At 36.8% G+C, this 17479-nt stretch overlaps 1 protein-coding gene and 1 pseudogene across 4 annotated transcripts in view; both read right to left on the bottom strand.

The window, feature by feature from the left end:
* The window catches only part of VPS13A (vacuolar protein sorting 13 homolog A), a 262998-nt gene that overhangs the window by 183871 nt on the left and 61648 nt on the right, over positions 1-17479 (bottom strand). For all 4 annotated transcript variants that reach the window (XM_081804091.1, XM_081804093.1, XM_081804092.1 and 1 more), the window contains 2 exons: positions 10328-10517; positions 10127-10241 (listed from right to left, as the gene is read on the bottom strand). In XM_081804091.1, coding sequence (XP_081660217.1) covers positions 10127-10241; positions 10328-10517 — 305 coding nt within the window. The remainder of the gene's footprint in view (positions 1-10126; positions 10242-10327; positions 10518-17479) is intronic.
* Positions 1601-3499, bottom strand: LOC102727890 (NADH dehydrogenase [ubiquinone] 1 alpha subcomplex subunit 1 pseudogene; annotated as a pseudogene).

Below are 17479 nucleotides of genomic sequence, written 5' to 3'. Positions count from 1 at the left end.
CTATAAAGAACTTCTCCAACTCAACACCCAAAAAACAAATAATCAAGTCAAAAAATGGGCAGAAGACATGAACAGACACTTCTCCAAAGACATACAAATGGCTAACAGACACATGAAAAAATGTTCTTCATCATTAGCCTTCAGGGAAATTCAAATCAAAACCACAGTGAAATACCACCTTACACCAGTCAGAATGGCAAAAATGGACACGGCAAGAAACAACAAATGTTGGAGAGGTTGGGGAGAAAGGGGAACCCTCTTACACTGTTGGTGGGAATGCAAGTTGGTACAGCCACTTTGGAAAACAGTGTGGAGGTGCCTCAAAAAATTAAAAATAGAGCTACCCTATGACCCAGCAATTGCACTACTGGGTATTTACTCCAAAGACACAGATGTAGTGAAAAGAAGGGCCATACACACTCCAATGTTCATAGCAGCATGGTCCACAATTGCCAAACTGTGGAAAGAGCCGAGATGCCCTTCAACACATGAATGGATAAAGAAGATGTGATCCATATATACAATGCAATATTACTCAGCCATCAGAAAGGATGAATACCCAACTTTTACATCAACATGGCTGGGACTGGAGGAGATTATGCTAAGTGAAGTAAGTCAAGCAGAGAACGCCAATTATCATATGGTTTCACTTATTTGTGGAACATAAGGAATAACATGGAGTACATTAGGAAAAGGAAGGGAAAAATGGGGGAGAAATCGGAGAGAGAGATGAACCATGAGAGACTATGGACTCTGAGAAACAAACTGAGGGTTTGGGGGAAGTGGGGGCTGAGTTAGCCTGGTGATGGTTATTAAAGAGGGCACGTACTGCATGGAGTACTGGGTGTTATACGAAAACAATGAATCGTGGATCACTACATCAAAAACTAATGATGTACTGTATGGTGACTAACATAACATAATAAAATTAAAAAAAAAACAAGAAATGGAAGGAAAACTTCTAAACTTATTCTATGAGGCCAGCATTACTTTGATCCCAAAACCAGATAAAGACGCCACTAAAAAGGAGAATTACAGACCAATATCCCTGATGAACATCGATGCCAAAATTCTCACCAAATTACTAGCCAAGAGGATCCAATAGTACATTAAAAGGATTATTCACCAAGACTAAGTGGAATTCACTCCTGGGCTGCAAGGATGGTTCAATGGGATACACTACATTAATAAAAGAAATGACAAGAACCATATGATCCTTTCAATAGATGCAGAAAAAGCATTTAACAAAGTACAGCATCCTTTCTTGATTAAAACTCTTCACAGTGTAGGGATAGCAGGAACATACCTCAGTATCATAAAACCCATATAGGAAAAGCCCACAGTGAATATTCTCAATGGGGAAAAACTGGGAGCTTTTTGCATAAGGTCAAGAACACAGCAGGGATGTCCACTATTACCACTGCTGTTCAGCATAGTACTAGAATTCCTAGCCTCAGCAATCAGACAACAAAAAGAAATAAAAGGCATCCAAATCTGCAAAGAAGAAGTCAAATTCTCACTGTTTGCAGATGACATGATACTTTATGTGGAAAACCCAAAATTGCTGGAACTCATACAGGAATTCAGCAAAGTGGCAGGATATAAAATCAATGCACAAAAATTAGCTGCATTTCTACACACAATGAGATGGAAGAAAAAGAAATTAAGGAGTCAATCCCATCTACAATTGCATCCAAAATCATAAGATACCTAGGAATAAACCTAACCAGAGGCAAAAGATCTGTCCTCAGAAAACTATAGAACACTCATGAAATAATTTAAGGAAAACCCAACAAAATGGAAAAACATTCCATGCTCATGGATTGGAAGAACAAATATTGTTAGAAGTCTATGCTACTTAGAACAATCTACACATACAGTGCAATCCCTATTAAAATACCATCATCTTTTTTCACAGAGCTGGAACAAATAATTCTAAAACTTGAATGGAACCAGCAAAGACCCTGACTAGCCAGAGGAATGTTGAAAAAGAAAACCAAAACTGGTGGCTTCTACAATTCCAGACCTTAAGCTCTATTACAAAGCTGTAAGCATCAAGACGGTATGGTACTGGCACAAAAACAGACACGGAGATTAAGGGAATAGGACAGAGAACCCAGAAATGGGCCCTCAATTCTATGGTCAACTATTCTTTAACAAAGCAGGAAAGAATATCCAATGGAAAAAAGGCAGTTTCTTCAACTAATGGTGTTGGGAAAATTGAACAGCCACATGCAGAAGAATGAAACTGGACCATTTCCTTACACCACACACAAAAATAGACTCCAAATGGTTGAAAGACCTCAATGTGAGACAGGAGTCCATCAAAATCCACAGGCAGCAACCTCTTCGACCTCAGCCACAGCAACTTCTTCCTAGAAACATCACCAAAGGCAAGGGAAGCAAGGGCAAAAATGAACTATTGGGACTTCATCAAGATAAAAAGCTTTTGTACAGCAAAGGAATCAGTCAACAAAACCAAAAGACAACCGACAGAATGGGAGAACATATTTGCAAATGACATATCAGATAAAGGGCTAGTATCCAAAATCTATGAAGAACTTATCAAACTCAACACCCAAAGAACAAAGAATCCAATCAAGAAATGGGCAGAAGACATGAACAGACATCTCCCCAAAGAAGACATAAAAATGGCCAAAAGACACATGAAAAAATGCTCAACATCACTTGTCATGAGGGAAATACAAATCAAGACCACAACGAGATACCACCTTACACCAGTCAGAATGGCTAAAATTAACAAGTCAGGAAATGACAGATGTTGGCAAGGATTAGGATAAAGGGGAACCCTCCTACAGTGCTGGTGGAAATGCAAGCTGGTGCAGCCACTCTGGAAAACACTACAGAGGTTTCTCAGAAAGTTGAAAATAGAGCGAACCTATGACCAAGCAACTGCAGTGGGTATTTACCCCAAAGATACAAATGTAGTGATCCAAAGGGGCATCTGCACCCCAATGTTTATAGCAGCAATGTCCACAATAGCCAAACTATGGAAAGAACCCAGATGTTCATCAATAGATGAATGGATAAAGAAGATGTGGTATATATGTACAATGGAATACTACTCAGCCATCAAAAAAAAAAAATGAAATCTTAACATTTGTAATGACATGGATGGAACTAGAGGATGTTATGCTAAACAAAGTAAGTCAATCTACTTTTTTGTTGTTTTTATTATGCACTACATTAATACACTGCATAACCTTCTCGAAGGGGTAGATGAGTATGACTGAATTATATTTCATCAATCAGGAAAATACTTCCTTAATCGATATTCTCCAAACCCTTTGACACATAGTAACGATTAACTCCAGAGAACCGCCTATCTCTTTGCATCAAACTCCACTGATATGGATAATAGGCAACCCTTTTTTCCTTGCCCCCGTTACTGAACCATGTGGATGTGCGCCGTGGCTATGCCAGGGATGACCAAGCACACGCCCATGATGCCAATCCCGGGCAGGATCTCGAATCACATCGGCAGCACGATTGCCAGAGCCATACCCCTGCCTTGCCGGCCCGGTAAAGGTGATAAGTGGAATTTAAGAAACAAAACAGAGAATCATAGGGGAAGAGAGTAAAAGATAAAACAAGATGAAACCAGAGGGGGAGACAAATTGTAAGAGACTTAATCATAAGAAACAAACTGAAGGTTCCTGGAGGGGAGGAGGTGGGGGGATGGGTGACAGACATTAAGGAGGGCACGTGATGTAATGAGCACTGGGTATAAGCCTTATGAATCACTGACCTCTACCTCTGAAACCAGTAACACATTATATGTTAATTGAATTTAAATTAGAAAATGGAAAAAATAAAATATTTAACATTTGAAGTTTATACAGTGGATATTTACTATTTTGGTAATTTTTTTTTTTTTTTTTTAAGATTTGAGAGAGAGAGAGAGACAGAGAGAGAGACAGAGAGACAGAGACAGCACAAGGTGGAGGACCCTGAGATCATGACCTGAGCTGGAATCGAGTCCAACTCTTAACCAAATGAGCCACCCAGGCTCCTCTGGTAATTCTTTATTAAGTAAAAAAAATAAAAACTTAGGAAAACAAATCTTAGAGGAAAAAAAGTCTACAAATCTGAAGGAACAGGGTGGGTTTCCAATACAATGCATTTATATTTAACAATAACAAGTAATGGTCTCTGTAAATTGGAATAATCAATCAGAAGAGAGGCCTAATCTTATGAATCCTACTGAGTATGTAACATATCAATACACAGAATTTGGACTATAAATCGAACGTGAGATTTTAACAGAGGGGTAAATGCAAACCCTACAGCTTCTAGAATTAAGGCAATTATCTACAATCCAATATAGAACATACTCAGATGGAGAAAATAATAGGGAAAATGAATAAAAACCCAAGAAGACACATATATGTATATGAAGAACATAATGCACACCTGCCTATGAAAAAGGGGAAATGTATAATGTATTCAAAATGCAATTATAAAACTGACAGGTAATGCAGCCCAACAATATGATCTTTAAACTAGTTAGACATTACTTGAAGGTCTCCTCAAAACATGAAGTGATTTTTTTATTAACTTGACTAAAATATTTTCTCTTAGGGGAGAGAAGAAACAGGAGAATCATATTAGCACACCTCATTTTTACCAACAAAGACAAAGTAAACACAATGGAATGGTGGGAGAAAAATGACAATTTCATGTTAGATTTTGTGACAGCCAGAACTGAGCAAATTCTGAGTTCAACTAGAGATGTAATACAGACTTAACAAAAATAGAGTTCTACAACTAACACTGACAAAATTGGAAACCTCTCCAGTGAGAATTTCAGCCAAGAATTAAAAAATCAAAAGTAGCTAAAAAGCAGTATCTGCCATAATCTCAAGTTTTAAGGAGACACTGACAATAGGAAGACATAACCAGAAACAAATATAAAACTTTTATGAACCTACAGAAATGTCAGTAAGATTAAATGCCCGGTATATTTTTGGGTGGGGGGACAAGTTCACTGCTTTAAAGGGAGGCTTTAGTTACAGTCATAGCAGAAATAAGCATTATTATGGAAGTAAAAACAAACCAGCTTTCTTTGAATAACATAATAAGAAATGATTGAAAAACAGAATAGTTCTGTTTCTGTTTTTTTAATCCATCTACTCTGTCAAAGATTACATTCAACCTGGAAAACTAGGACATGGTAAGAGAACTTAAAACTCTAACTGGTGAAGACTTTTACTTAAGGGAACACTTGATACAGTCATATCACATCCCAGATACCTAACCTGGTGATATTACTCGATCAACATTAACACTTCCCTAGAAATCACTGACAACCACAGAGGTCTTAGAAGACTGAAATGGACAAATGCCCAGATTTCTTTAGAAAGAAAAAGATAAGTTAATATCTTTTATTAACTGGTCAAGTGAATGTGGATTGTGAGAAAAAAAAAATTTTCTTAAAGATTTTATTTATTTACTTGATAGAGAACAAGCAGGGGGAGTGGCAGGCAGAGGGAGAAGGAGAGGGAGAAGCAGGCTCCCCATTGAGAAGAGAGCCCAAGGTGGGACTCAATCGCAGGACCCTGAGATCATGACCTGAGCCGAAGGCAGACGCTTAACCGACTGAGCCACCCAGGCATCCCCGGATTGTGAGAAAATTTTAAACACATAAATTTAGGTATAAGTAGAAAGAAAAGCATTGATCATTAGAAGATGCTAAATTTCATAAAACAGGCATTCTATGTTAACTAAATTTCTTCCTCTTTACTAAACAGATAACTAATAAATTGAGGGATTATTACAGATGTAATATACCAATAATTGAGCAACGTACTTAAGGTCTGCCTTTACTTTTTTTTTTTAATAATTTCTTTTTTTTTTTAATTGACAGAGAAAGCGAGCATGCAAGCAGGGGAAAAGGGGCAAAGGGAGAAAGAAAGACAAAATCTCAAGCAGACTCCATGCCCACAAGTGCAGACCCTGACACAGGGCTGGATCTCATGACCCTGAGATCATGACCTGAGTCAAAACCAAAAGTTAGATGCTTAACTGACTGAGCCACCCAGGTGCCCCTGCCTTTACTTCTTGAGAGAAAATTTGAAAATATGAACCGTATCAGGCACAATTAATCATGCAGCCACAAATGCAATTCAGAGATTTCATGAACCTGAATGGGAAAAAAGTTACATTTTTATTTTCATTAACTACTGCTGACAGTGAGTATTTCTTTCAATTATAAAGGTAGGCAACAAACTTTGTTACTTATACAAATTGTATATCATTTATATTCCTTAACATAACTGAACATATGTTGAAGTTTCATTTATACCTTCAAATTTAGTGTTTTGACCTACCGTTAATTCCTGTTATTTTAATCCATAAAGAAAAGCAGGTACATTACTACTAACACAAATTTGAGATTCTTAAAAAATATTTTGAAACTATGTTCTATTGAATTTATTTTCTTTGTAATTCTATGCAGTCTATGTACTTAAAATCATAATTTTGATAAGAGATTCCAGGGCTTCCAACTGTCAAAGCTGTCCATGAGACGAAGAAGGTTATAAGGACCCCTGAGAAGTCAACTGATATTAAATGATTTTAACCAGAAAATGATACCCTTTTATTCAAGGCTTCAAAGATAAGACTCAAACACAAAAAAATGAATTTTAACAAAGATAAAGTCTTGTACTTAAACTAAAACATTTAACTAAATTTCCAAATCCTGGTAATATAAGTAGCAAGACCTATTCTTCCACTAAAAGCAACCAAAAATGTTGGAAATAAAATAAAACAGCAACAAAAAACTTACTAAGAAACAATAAGGAGGCAAGAGACTAAGGATTTATCAACTCAAACATCAAACTGAAGGAGTAATAAGCTAACAGATTTAAATAAGGCCCAGAAAAATTTTATCCTGAGATCATTTTTTGCACCTGGTAAACTTAACTCCTTTTCACAACCTCACAGAGCACAGGGAACAGAAGCCACAGGTGAGGAGTCCAGCAAGGGCCCTTCTCACAAATCTAGAATCTCAAAAGATACACACTCAAGACAAGAGTAATCCAGAAGTTAAACATTCTTCTCTCTAAAATCTACTCACAGGGAATGGAAAGAAAGGCTCTGAGAAAAACTGGGAAAAGGGGGTAGTACCCCTATGATTGTAACCACAATAGAGTCCTCATGTGGGTACACAGCGCAACATCTCCTTGGCATTCCAAAATATCTCAAGTACTGTCCACCAACATACCCAAGACAACTGGGAGAAGAAAATAAAATTCTTCCTGGAATGAAAGTCCACTTAACCTAGGCTCCAGAGAATTTTCCCAAATAATTTTCCAAGAAAAATGAATAGCACACAATCAAAAATCCCTAAATATATAAAAACAAAGGTTACCATGAATAAGAATCAGCCAAAACAAAATATAGGAGGAAGAAAAACAAAGAAGTTTAATGAAACTATCTGAATAGAGAATTATCTGGTGAGAGAGAATATAAAATAACTACACTTACGCTGTCTGAAGAAATAAAGACAAATTTAAAGCACTATAAAGAACAAAGCAGATTTTAATTTAGAACAAAACAATTCTGAAAATGAAAAATATAATCACTAAATTTTAACCGAAAGATTTAATAGCATATTAGACACAGTTTAAGAGGATCTCAGTAATTCAGAAGATAAAAGAAATTACCTGGCATGTAACAGAGGGAAAAAAAAAAAAAAAAGGAAAGAAAACAGGATATAGAAGAATAAAAGGTAGAGTAAGGAAGGCTAAAATACATTAATCCAGAGTTCCAGAAGAAAAGATTTAAGAGAAGTGTATGAAGAGTTAATGGGTAAAAATCTTCAAGATGAATTTTCTAAAATTCATTCAACCTACCAATCCTCAGAATGGTCCACAGCTGGATATATTACACTGAAACTACAGAACAGAAAAGATAAGACAATCTTGGGGCGCCTGGTGGCTCAGTCAGTTAAGCATCTGCCTTCGGCTCAGGTCATAATCCCAGGGTCCTGGGATCAAGCCCCACATTGGGCTCCCTGCTCGGCGGAAAGCCTGCTTCTCCCTCTCCCACTCCCCCTGCTTTTGTTCCCTCTCTCGCTGTGTCTCTGTCAAATAAATAAATAAAATCTTTTTAAAAAAAATTTTAGAAAAAGAAACTTGCAAAAAAAAAAAATTCCCTCTCTTCCTCTCCCTTTGCCCCTCCCCCACCCAGCTGGAGCACATGCACACGTTCTCTCTCCCTCTAAAAACAAAATAACGTGTAATATGTAGAATTGGCTAATCATGTTGTTTACCTACCACTAACACTGTAAACCAACTATACTTGAATTAAATAAAAAAAAGGTAAAAGAAAGAAATAACAATAGCATGTAAATGATGAGGATGGTAAATGGGAATTCAACTGCTCTCAAGTCCTTGTACTGACCGAGGGTAAAAATTTATTAAATTTCTATCTTGAGAAAAACATGTGTTGTAATTATACTAGAGTAAAAAAAGAGAACGTTTAAGTTTCAAATGGTATAGTGAGGGGGTGGAGGGAAACAAAGTAATGCTAAAATTTATCTAAAAAAAGAAAAAAAGTGTGCAAATATAGACTGAAAAATATCCCACTACATGTTGTTATGACACATCTAAAAGTAAAGATACAGAGTAAAAGAAGAACAACAAAAATAAATAAGCAAATTCGAACCAAGAAAAAACTATAATATCCATACTATTATCAGAAAAAATAAATGAATAAAAATATTGGGGAAAAAAATGAAAACATTACTAAAGATACACATAGTCAACTTCATACAAAGAAAAGATCTGGTTTATTGGAGAAAAAATTTTTATTATGCATGTACCTATTGACAGCAAATTTATTTAAAAAATGACAGATCTAAAAGAAATAGACAAATGCACATTCACAGTGACATTTTTCATTTATTTCTCTGAAGAACTACTGGAATATGGTGACAGAAGACAGGAAAAAATCCAATAAGGATACAGAAGATTTGAAGTATGTGATAAATATGACCTAAAAATATGTATAGCGAAACATACGTGAAGTATTTTTTTAAATTACCATATGCTGAGCCAGAAAGCAAGTATCAAGAAATTGGAAGGCATTAAAATCCTACAGATCTGGGGCACCTGGTTGGCTCAGTCGTTAAGCATCTGCCTTCGGCTCAGGTCATGATCCCAGGATCCTGGGATCGAGCCCCACATCGGGCTCCCTTCTCTGCGGGAAGCCGGCTTCTCCCTCTCCCACTCCCCCTGCTTGTGTTCCCTCTCTTGCTGTCTCTCTGTCAAATAAATAAAATCTTTAGAAAATAAATCAAATCAAATCCTACAGATCACCTTTATGTGATCTAATATATTTTAAATATATATTTATATATATTATATATATTTATATCATATATTAAATATATATTTAAAATATATTTTAAAAATGGAATCTGTGGGGTGCCTGGGTGGCTCAGTCGTTAAGCGCCTGCCTTCGGCTCAGGTCATGATCCCAGCGTCCTGGGATCAAGCCCCGCATCGGGCTCCCTGCTCGGCGGGAAGCCTGCTTCTCCCTCTTTCACTCCCCCTGCTTGTGTTCCTCTCTCGCTGTGTCTCTCTGTCAAATAAATAAATAAAATCTTTAAAAAAAAAAATAAAAAAAAATGGAATCTGTAATTTAAAATCTTCCACAAAGAAATCTCCAAGTCCATATGGTTTTACTGTTCAATTAGGTAAAATACTGAAAGAAAAAATAACACCCAGTCTTATAAAAATTCTGCAAAAGAATAAAAAAGGATGGCATTTTTATTTTCTGTGACCAATACATTAAAATCTGAAGTTCATTACATGAAAGAAAAATGACAGGTTCATTCTCTCATGAACAGAATTCCAAAAATCCTAACAAAATATGCAATTAATTTGAATGTGATAATAGGTTTGTCCTTTCTGGATGTAAGAAATGATTATCGTTATACCTGAATTTTAAATAAAACAGTACCCATTAGTTTCAACTAAACTATATCTAGTCTAGAAGCATAAATTTAAAGTATACCTTACTAATATCAGTTTAACATGACCAGAAGTTTAGTTTAGGATACAATTCTTAATATACCAACATTAATACTAGCATTTACCTGTTGCTGTCTTGTCACGAAATTCTTCAAGTTTTGTCAAAGTCGCTGACGTGAGCTGTGCTAGATTTACCTCTTTTGGAGGTCTGAAGAATTCCACTATACTATTCACTGTTCTCTGTTAAAATAAGTAACATTAACATTAGGCACAAACTCAAAGCAAACTGAAATATATTAAAACTTAGTGATTAAAAAAATGCTTACTGCATCATATATCATTTCTAAAGGTTCAGCTTCTATGATACATCTTTGAGCAACAGTTTCATCTAATGGATTTATCTCAAATATAATTTGGAAGAGTGACGTAGCATCATCCAATGAAGAAAGGAGGCGGGGTTTTGTTGAATTATCTGGTAAGCCAGTAACATGAAATGAATCAATTTTGGTTTCAAATCTACATGAAAAAAGATAGGACAAAAATTAGCTATCAATCCAATTTTACATTTTACAGTATTTTTCAAACTGAAAATAAAGTAAAAATTAATGAAAACAATTTCAATTTGCATTTCTTCCTATTCCATTCCATTCATATCAAAGAAAATATACAACGATTTGATCTGAATTGACATAGATTAACTCACAAACAACCCTATTGACATGTTGATCTCTAAATTAAAAAAAGCTATGAAGGGAGCAGAGGTTCACGAAAGAAAACTACCATGTCCACCAGTGCCAAGGTTGGAAAACCTGAACTGTTTCATTCTCCTGAACTGCTGGATATTCAAAGTGGACAACTGTAGGGGACCCAGTCATAGGGGAGCCCCCATAATATTTTGACATATACCTCTAGGAACTGGACCAGATTCCCACAATAAACTTTGGAGAAAAAACCCCTCACGCTTCAGGCAAGGAAAGGAACCATTTAAAAATAAAGGAACCATTTAAAAATATAACACAGCACTATGTTCTTTAAAAAGCATGCTCCTTGGAGGAACTAGTTAACTAGAGCCTAACCTAATTAAGTATTATCAGAGCCAAAATACCTAGAGAAGGGAAATAAGCAACTTCAGTCAGGTCTACTATCCCATATGGAAGAAGGGAAACACCCAATATCCCCAACTCTAGCTATTCTGTACCCCTAAGGCAGGGAGAGGGGGAATACTGAGAAACTTCTTAAGTTCACAGACCAGAAGCATGGGATCATTAAAAGACTGAGAGCTAATCAGAGCACTAGAGAACTCTTCCCTTTCCCGCACATCTAAAAACCAAATCACTACAGGCTTATTTACAGTAGTTCTTTTCATCCAGTACATTACATCTGGCTATCAGGAAAAAAATAGCATGGCACACCAAAAGGCAAACAGAACAACTTGAAGTGACAAAATTATTTAAAAATAACAATTAATATGCTAAGGGGTATAATGGACTAAGTAAACAACATGCAAGAACAGATGAACAATGTGAGCAGAGAGATGGAAATCCTAAGAAAGAACCAAAAATAAATACTGAAGATCAGAAACACTGTAACAAGAATGCCTTTAATGGGCTTATTAGGATACAGACACAGTTGAGGAAATTAATCCCTGAGCTGGGGAATGTATTAGTAGAGTCATAAAAATACATAAAGCAGAGAACAAAGACCAAAATAACAGAACAATCAAGTGCTGTGGTACAACTACAAAAAATTACCATATGCATAACAGGAATATCAGAATAAAGAGAAAAGCACAGAAGATTTTAAACAAGCATGACTGACAATTTCCCCAAATTAATGTCAGACACTAAGCCATGGATCCAGAAAGGTCAGAGCACATCAAGCAGAATAAATGCAAACAATCAATCAAAAAACTACACCTAGGCATATTTTTATACTAAAAAAAATATAAGTATAAAGAAATATAAGGAAAAAATCTTGAAAGAAACCAAAGGAAAAAACCACCTTACATAGAGAGGAGCAGGGATAAGGATTACATCTGCCTTCTCAGAAGCCATGGAAGCAAGAAAAGAGTATAGTGAAAATTTTAAAGAGAAAAGAAAAAAAATCAACCTAGAATTCTGTACCCTATGAAATTCTCCTTCACAAGTTAAAACAAAATACTAAGACAAACAAAAAATTGGGGAAAATTATTGTAACTAGACCTGTCTTTTGAGAAATATTAAAAGAAGTTATTTAGAGAAAAAGAAATACTGTAAGGTAGAAATTCAGAACTACATAAAGGAAGAGCAATAAAGGAAAAAAACGTAAAGATACAATGAACACTTACTTATTAATCAAACAAATTAGTATGTTCAAAATAATAGTAACGTGTTGGGTTATATATGCCTACATACATGTCTTATGTATATTTTACGCTTACACATGTTCATATATAAGTGAAATGAATAGCAGCAAGATACAAGGGACTAGAAAAAGGACTAAGGATTTTTTTTTTATCATCAAGTACTCCCACTACTCATGAAATACTACACTGTTATTTGAAAGGATTCGTGAAAAAAAAAAAAAAAAGCTATAACCGATATGTTAACAAAGGAGAAAAAACAAAACCATATGAGACACCAGTTAAACTGGGGTGCCAGGGCGGCTCAGTCAGTTAAGCGTTTGACTCTTGATAACAGCTCAGGTCTTGATCTCAGGGTTGTGAGTTCAAGCCCCATGCTGGACACCATGCTGGGTGTGGAGCCTACTTTAAAAAAAAAAAAAAAAAAGATACTCAAACCACAAAAGGCAGGGTGGAAAAAAAGCCCACAAAAGGCAGAAAGGTAAAAAAAACAAAAACAGGAACAAAGAACAAGAGCAACAAATAGAAAACAGCAAAGATTATGGTAGATGTTCAAAAAACAAGAGCAACAAATAGAAAACAGCAAAGATTATGGTAGATGTTAAGAGAATGAAAAGACAAGTCACAGTCTATGAAAAAATATTACAAAAGACACATCTGATAAAAGAGTGTTATCCAAAATATACCAAGAACTCTTAAAATTCAATGAGAAAGAAACACAGTTTTAAAAAAAATGGGCCAAAACCTTAATAGACACCACATCAAAGAAGACCTATAGATGGCAAGTAGACGAAAAAATGCTCTACATCACAGGTTATCGAAGAAATGCAAATTAGGGGCTCCTGGGTGGCTCAGTCAGTTAAGCATCTGCCTTCAGCTCAGGTCATGATCCTGGAGTCCCGGGATCGAGCCCCGCATTAGGCTCCCTGCTCAGCGGGGAGTCTGCTTCTTCCTCTACCCCCCACCCTGCTCTCGTGCTCTCTCTCACACTTTCTCTCTAATAAAATCTTAAATAAAAAAAAAAGAAATACAAATTAAAACAACAAAGATTCCACTACACATTATCAGATGTGGTCAAAATACTGACAACACCAAATAAAGGCAAGGATGTGGAGCAATAGGAACTCTCCAACATTGCTGGGAATGCAAAATGGTACAGTCTCTTTGGAAAAGAGATTTGCAGTTTCTTACAAAATTAAACATACTCTTATCATATGATCTAGCAGTCATGCTCCTTGGTATTTACTCAAAGCAGCTGAAAACTTATGTCCATACAAAAACCTGTACACAAATATTTATAGCAGCTTTGTTCATACTTGCCAAAACTTAGAAACAACCAAGATGGCCTTCAGTAGGTGAATGGATAAACTTGTTACAGCCAAATAATGGCATGTCATTAAGCACTAAAAACCAAATACACTACTGAACTATGAAAAGACAAAGTTTAAATGCATATTATTAAGTGAAAGAAGTCACTCTAAGAAAGATACATAGTGCAGGATTCTAACTGCATGCACAACATTCTTGGAAAAGGCAACAACTATGGACACAGCAAAAAGATCAGAGGTTGCGGGTAAGCATGATGAACTGGCAGAAAAGAGAATTTTTAAAGCAGTGAAAATACTCTATGGTACCATAATGGACATGTCATTATATGTTTGTCCAAACCCATAGGAAAACACACCACCAAGAGTGAATGGCAATATAAACTATGAACTTTGGGTGAGTATGATGTGTCAATGAGTGCAGGTTCATTGTGAGTAAAAAATATACCATTCTAGTGCTTGATGTTGAAAATGGAGGAGGCTATGCATGTGCAGGGGGTTTAGAGGTAAATTCTGTACATTCCTCCCAATTTTGTTGTAAGCCTAAAACTGCTCTAAAAAATAAATTCTTAAAAAAAAAAAAAAAAGGTAATAGAGGAGTATTATCATGGAAAATTGCAGAGTAAAGTGCTCCAAGAATTACTCTCTCCACTGAAACAACCATTAAGCTAGCAAAAACTGCCAGAGTCAACATCTCTGCAAGCCTGGAATTTAATCAATCAAAAACTTACAGCAACCAAGGAAGTGCTTAATGAATACCACTACATTTCAGAAAGAAAGCACTGTGGCATTTTTATTTAACTTTCTACCATCCTCCACTTCTGAGCACAGCAGTGACTATGGTAAATGAGCCACATCCTGGTGTGGCCTGCTGGAGCCAAGGGACTAATACAGATGCTAAGGTCTGAATGTGTATGTCTCCCTCAAAATTCATTTGTTGAAATGATAATGCCCATTGTGATGGTATCTGGAGCCTTTGGGAGATGATTAGGTCATGAGGGCTACAGGATTAGAGGTCTTATAAAAGAGACCCTACAGAGAGCCCTAGCCCCTTCCATCTCATGAGGACACTGTAAGAACCCGGCAGTCAGAAATTTGGAAGAGGGCTTTTAGCAGAACCTGGCAGTGCTGGCACCCTGATGTTGGACCTCCAACTTTCAGAACTGTGAGAAATAAATTTCAGTTTTTTATACCAGTCTGTGGTATGTTATTATTGCAGCCCAAATGAAGTAAGACAGCAGTCTTGTTCTTAAAATAATGTGGTCAAGTGTTTTCACCTGCTTGACAATTCCCTAAGACACCAGTGTAGAGGGTGACCTCTATTTTGTCCTCCTGTCATGCAGGCAGAGATAACATCTGTCCAAAAATTCAAAGACATGGACTAATGATATCTTTCTGGAGCAAGGGACAGTGGATGGGGAAAATACCAGCCAGATCCCTATGCCCAGGAATGAGGAGACTGAAAGGAAGTTTCTCAGAGGAAAAAGTCTCAGAAAGGCCACATATAAACCATGGAAGCCAGAGTGCAACACACATGCTGAGAACACAATGTACACTCAGAAAAGACCTGACCAGACCTGGGCATGCACTTTTAATGGATCTGTGAGCACAATGCAAGCAGGAGGTGAATGTCAAGGCAGAGATGTAGGAAGCCTGGCACAGCACTGAAGTGCCAGAGCTCAAAGTCAAGTACAAGGACTACAGAGTATTTCTCTGTTTTGGTTTCAGGAATTTAAGGAAATGTCAGTCCACTGCCTACTCACTGAAATAATGGAACACATACTTCAGTTATCACAAATGACAAAGAATAGAGTCTTCTCAAAAATAGTTTGGAAAATTCACTGTATTCATTTGCTAGGGCTGCTGTAATAAATTATCACAAACATTGCAACTTAAAACAAGCACTTATTCTCTCACAGATACAGAAGCCAGAGGTCTGAAACCTGTTGGTTCCTTCTGGAGGCTCAGAGGGATATGTTCCATGACTTTCTACAAGATTCTGGTTATTGCCAGGAATCCTTGGTATAAGTTGGCCTAGACATATATTATGCTTATTACTATCACATCACAGGCATTCTTCTGTGTGTCTGTCTTCAAATCTTCTCCAGTCTTCCTGTTTCTGCTGTATCTGTGTTAAAATTTCCCTTTTCTTATAAGAACACCAGTCATTGAATTAGAGCCCACTCTAATCTATGGTAGATTAGACTCTAATCTGCTTTAAATTCATCTTTACTCATCAACTTCATTATATCTAGAAAGACCCTATTTCAAAATAAGGTTACAGTCACAGGTACTAAGGGTCAGAACTTGACAGAACTTTTTGTAGGAACTATTTCTACCCACTGAAGTAAGTAAACAAATGGAGGACTACAGCCCTCAACAATAAACAACAAACCCAGGTGAGAGAATCTAATTTCCATAGTTAATACATCATACAGTTCAAAATGCCGATTTTTAAACAAATAAATTACAAACCATACACAAGAACAATGTACTAACAATAAACAAGCTGTCTTAAATGGGCTCTAAAAGCTAAAGGAAATCATGGACAAAGTAGTAAAGAAATCCAGGTAAAAGATGTAGAAACAGAATATAAACGAGATAGAAAGTGTAAAATACGACCAAACAAAGTTTCTAGACAAAAGTACAACAGTTAAAAGGAAAAAAAAAAAAACATTAGAAAAGGTCAACAGCAGATTTGAGAAGCGAAAAGAAAGAATCAGCAAAATTGAATACAGACAAGTGAAATTACAGAGTCTGAGGAACTGAATGAAAAAGGAATGAAGAAGGGTGCCTGGGTGGCTCAGTCAGTTAAGCCTCCGACTCTTAATTTCGACTCAGGTCATGATCTTGGGGTCCTGAGATCAAGCCCTCAGTTGGGCTCCATACTGAGCATGGAGCCTGCTTAGGAATCTCTCTCTCCTTCTCCCCACTTCTCTCCCAAAAAACAAAAAGGGAGGAAGGGAGGAAGAGGGGGGGGAGAAAGAAAAGAAAAGAAAGAAAAGGGAGGGAAAGGAAAGGAGGAAGGAAGAAAGGGAGGGAGGAAGGAAGAGAAGACAGGAGTCCATCAAAATCCTAGAGGAGAACACAGGCAGCAACCTCTTTGACCTCAGCCGCAGCAACTTCTTCCTAGAAACATCACCAAAGGCAAGGGAAGCAAGGGCAAAAATGAACTATTGGGACTTCATGAAGATAAAAAGCTCTTGCAAAGCAAAAGAAACAGTCAACAAAACCAAAAGACAACCGACAGAATGGGAGAAGATATTTGCAAATGACATATCAGATAAAGGGCTAGTATCCAAAATCTATAAAGAACTTATCAAACTCAACACCCAAAGAATAATCCAATCAAGAAGTGGGCAGAAGACATGAACAGACATTTTTCCAAAGGCATTTTTCCAAATGGCCAACAGGCACATGAAAAAATGCTCAATATCGCTCGGCATCAGGGAAATCCAAATCAAAACCTCAAGGAGATACCACCTCACAACAGTCAGAATGGCTAAAATTAACAAGTCAGGAAACGACAGATGTTGGCGAGGATGCAGAGAAAGGAGAACCCTCCTACACTGTTGGTGGGAATGCAAACTGGTAGAGCCGCTCTGGGAAACAGTATGGAGGTTCCTCAAAAAGTTGAAAATAGAGTTACCATACGATCCAGCAATTGCACTACTGGGTATTTACCCCAAAGATACAAATGTAGCGATCTGAAGGGGTACGTGCACCCCGATGTTTATAGCAGCAATGTCCACAATAGCCAAACTATGGAAAGAGCAAAGATGCCCATCGACAGATGAATGGATAAAGAAGAT

This window comes from Leptonychotes weddellii, chromosome 14, assembly GCF_054177405.1.
Source record: "Leptonychotes weddellii isolate Sample4059 chromosome 14, ASM5417740v2, whole genome shotgun sequence".
Classification (NCBI taxonomy): Eukaryota; Metazoa; Chordata; class Mammalia; order Carnivora; family Phocidae; genus Leptonychotes; species Leptonychotes weddellii.
Note: the sequence above shows the minus strand (reverse complement) of the source record. Positions and strands in the feature narration are given on the sequence as shown.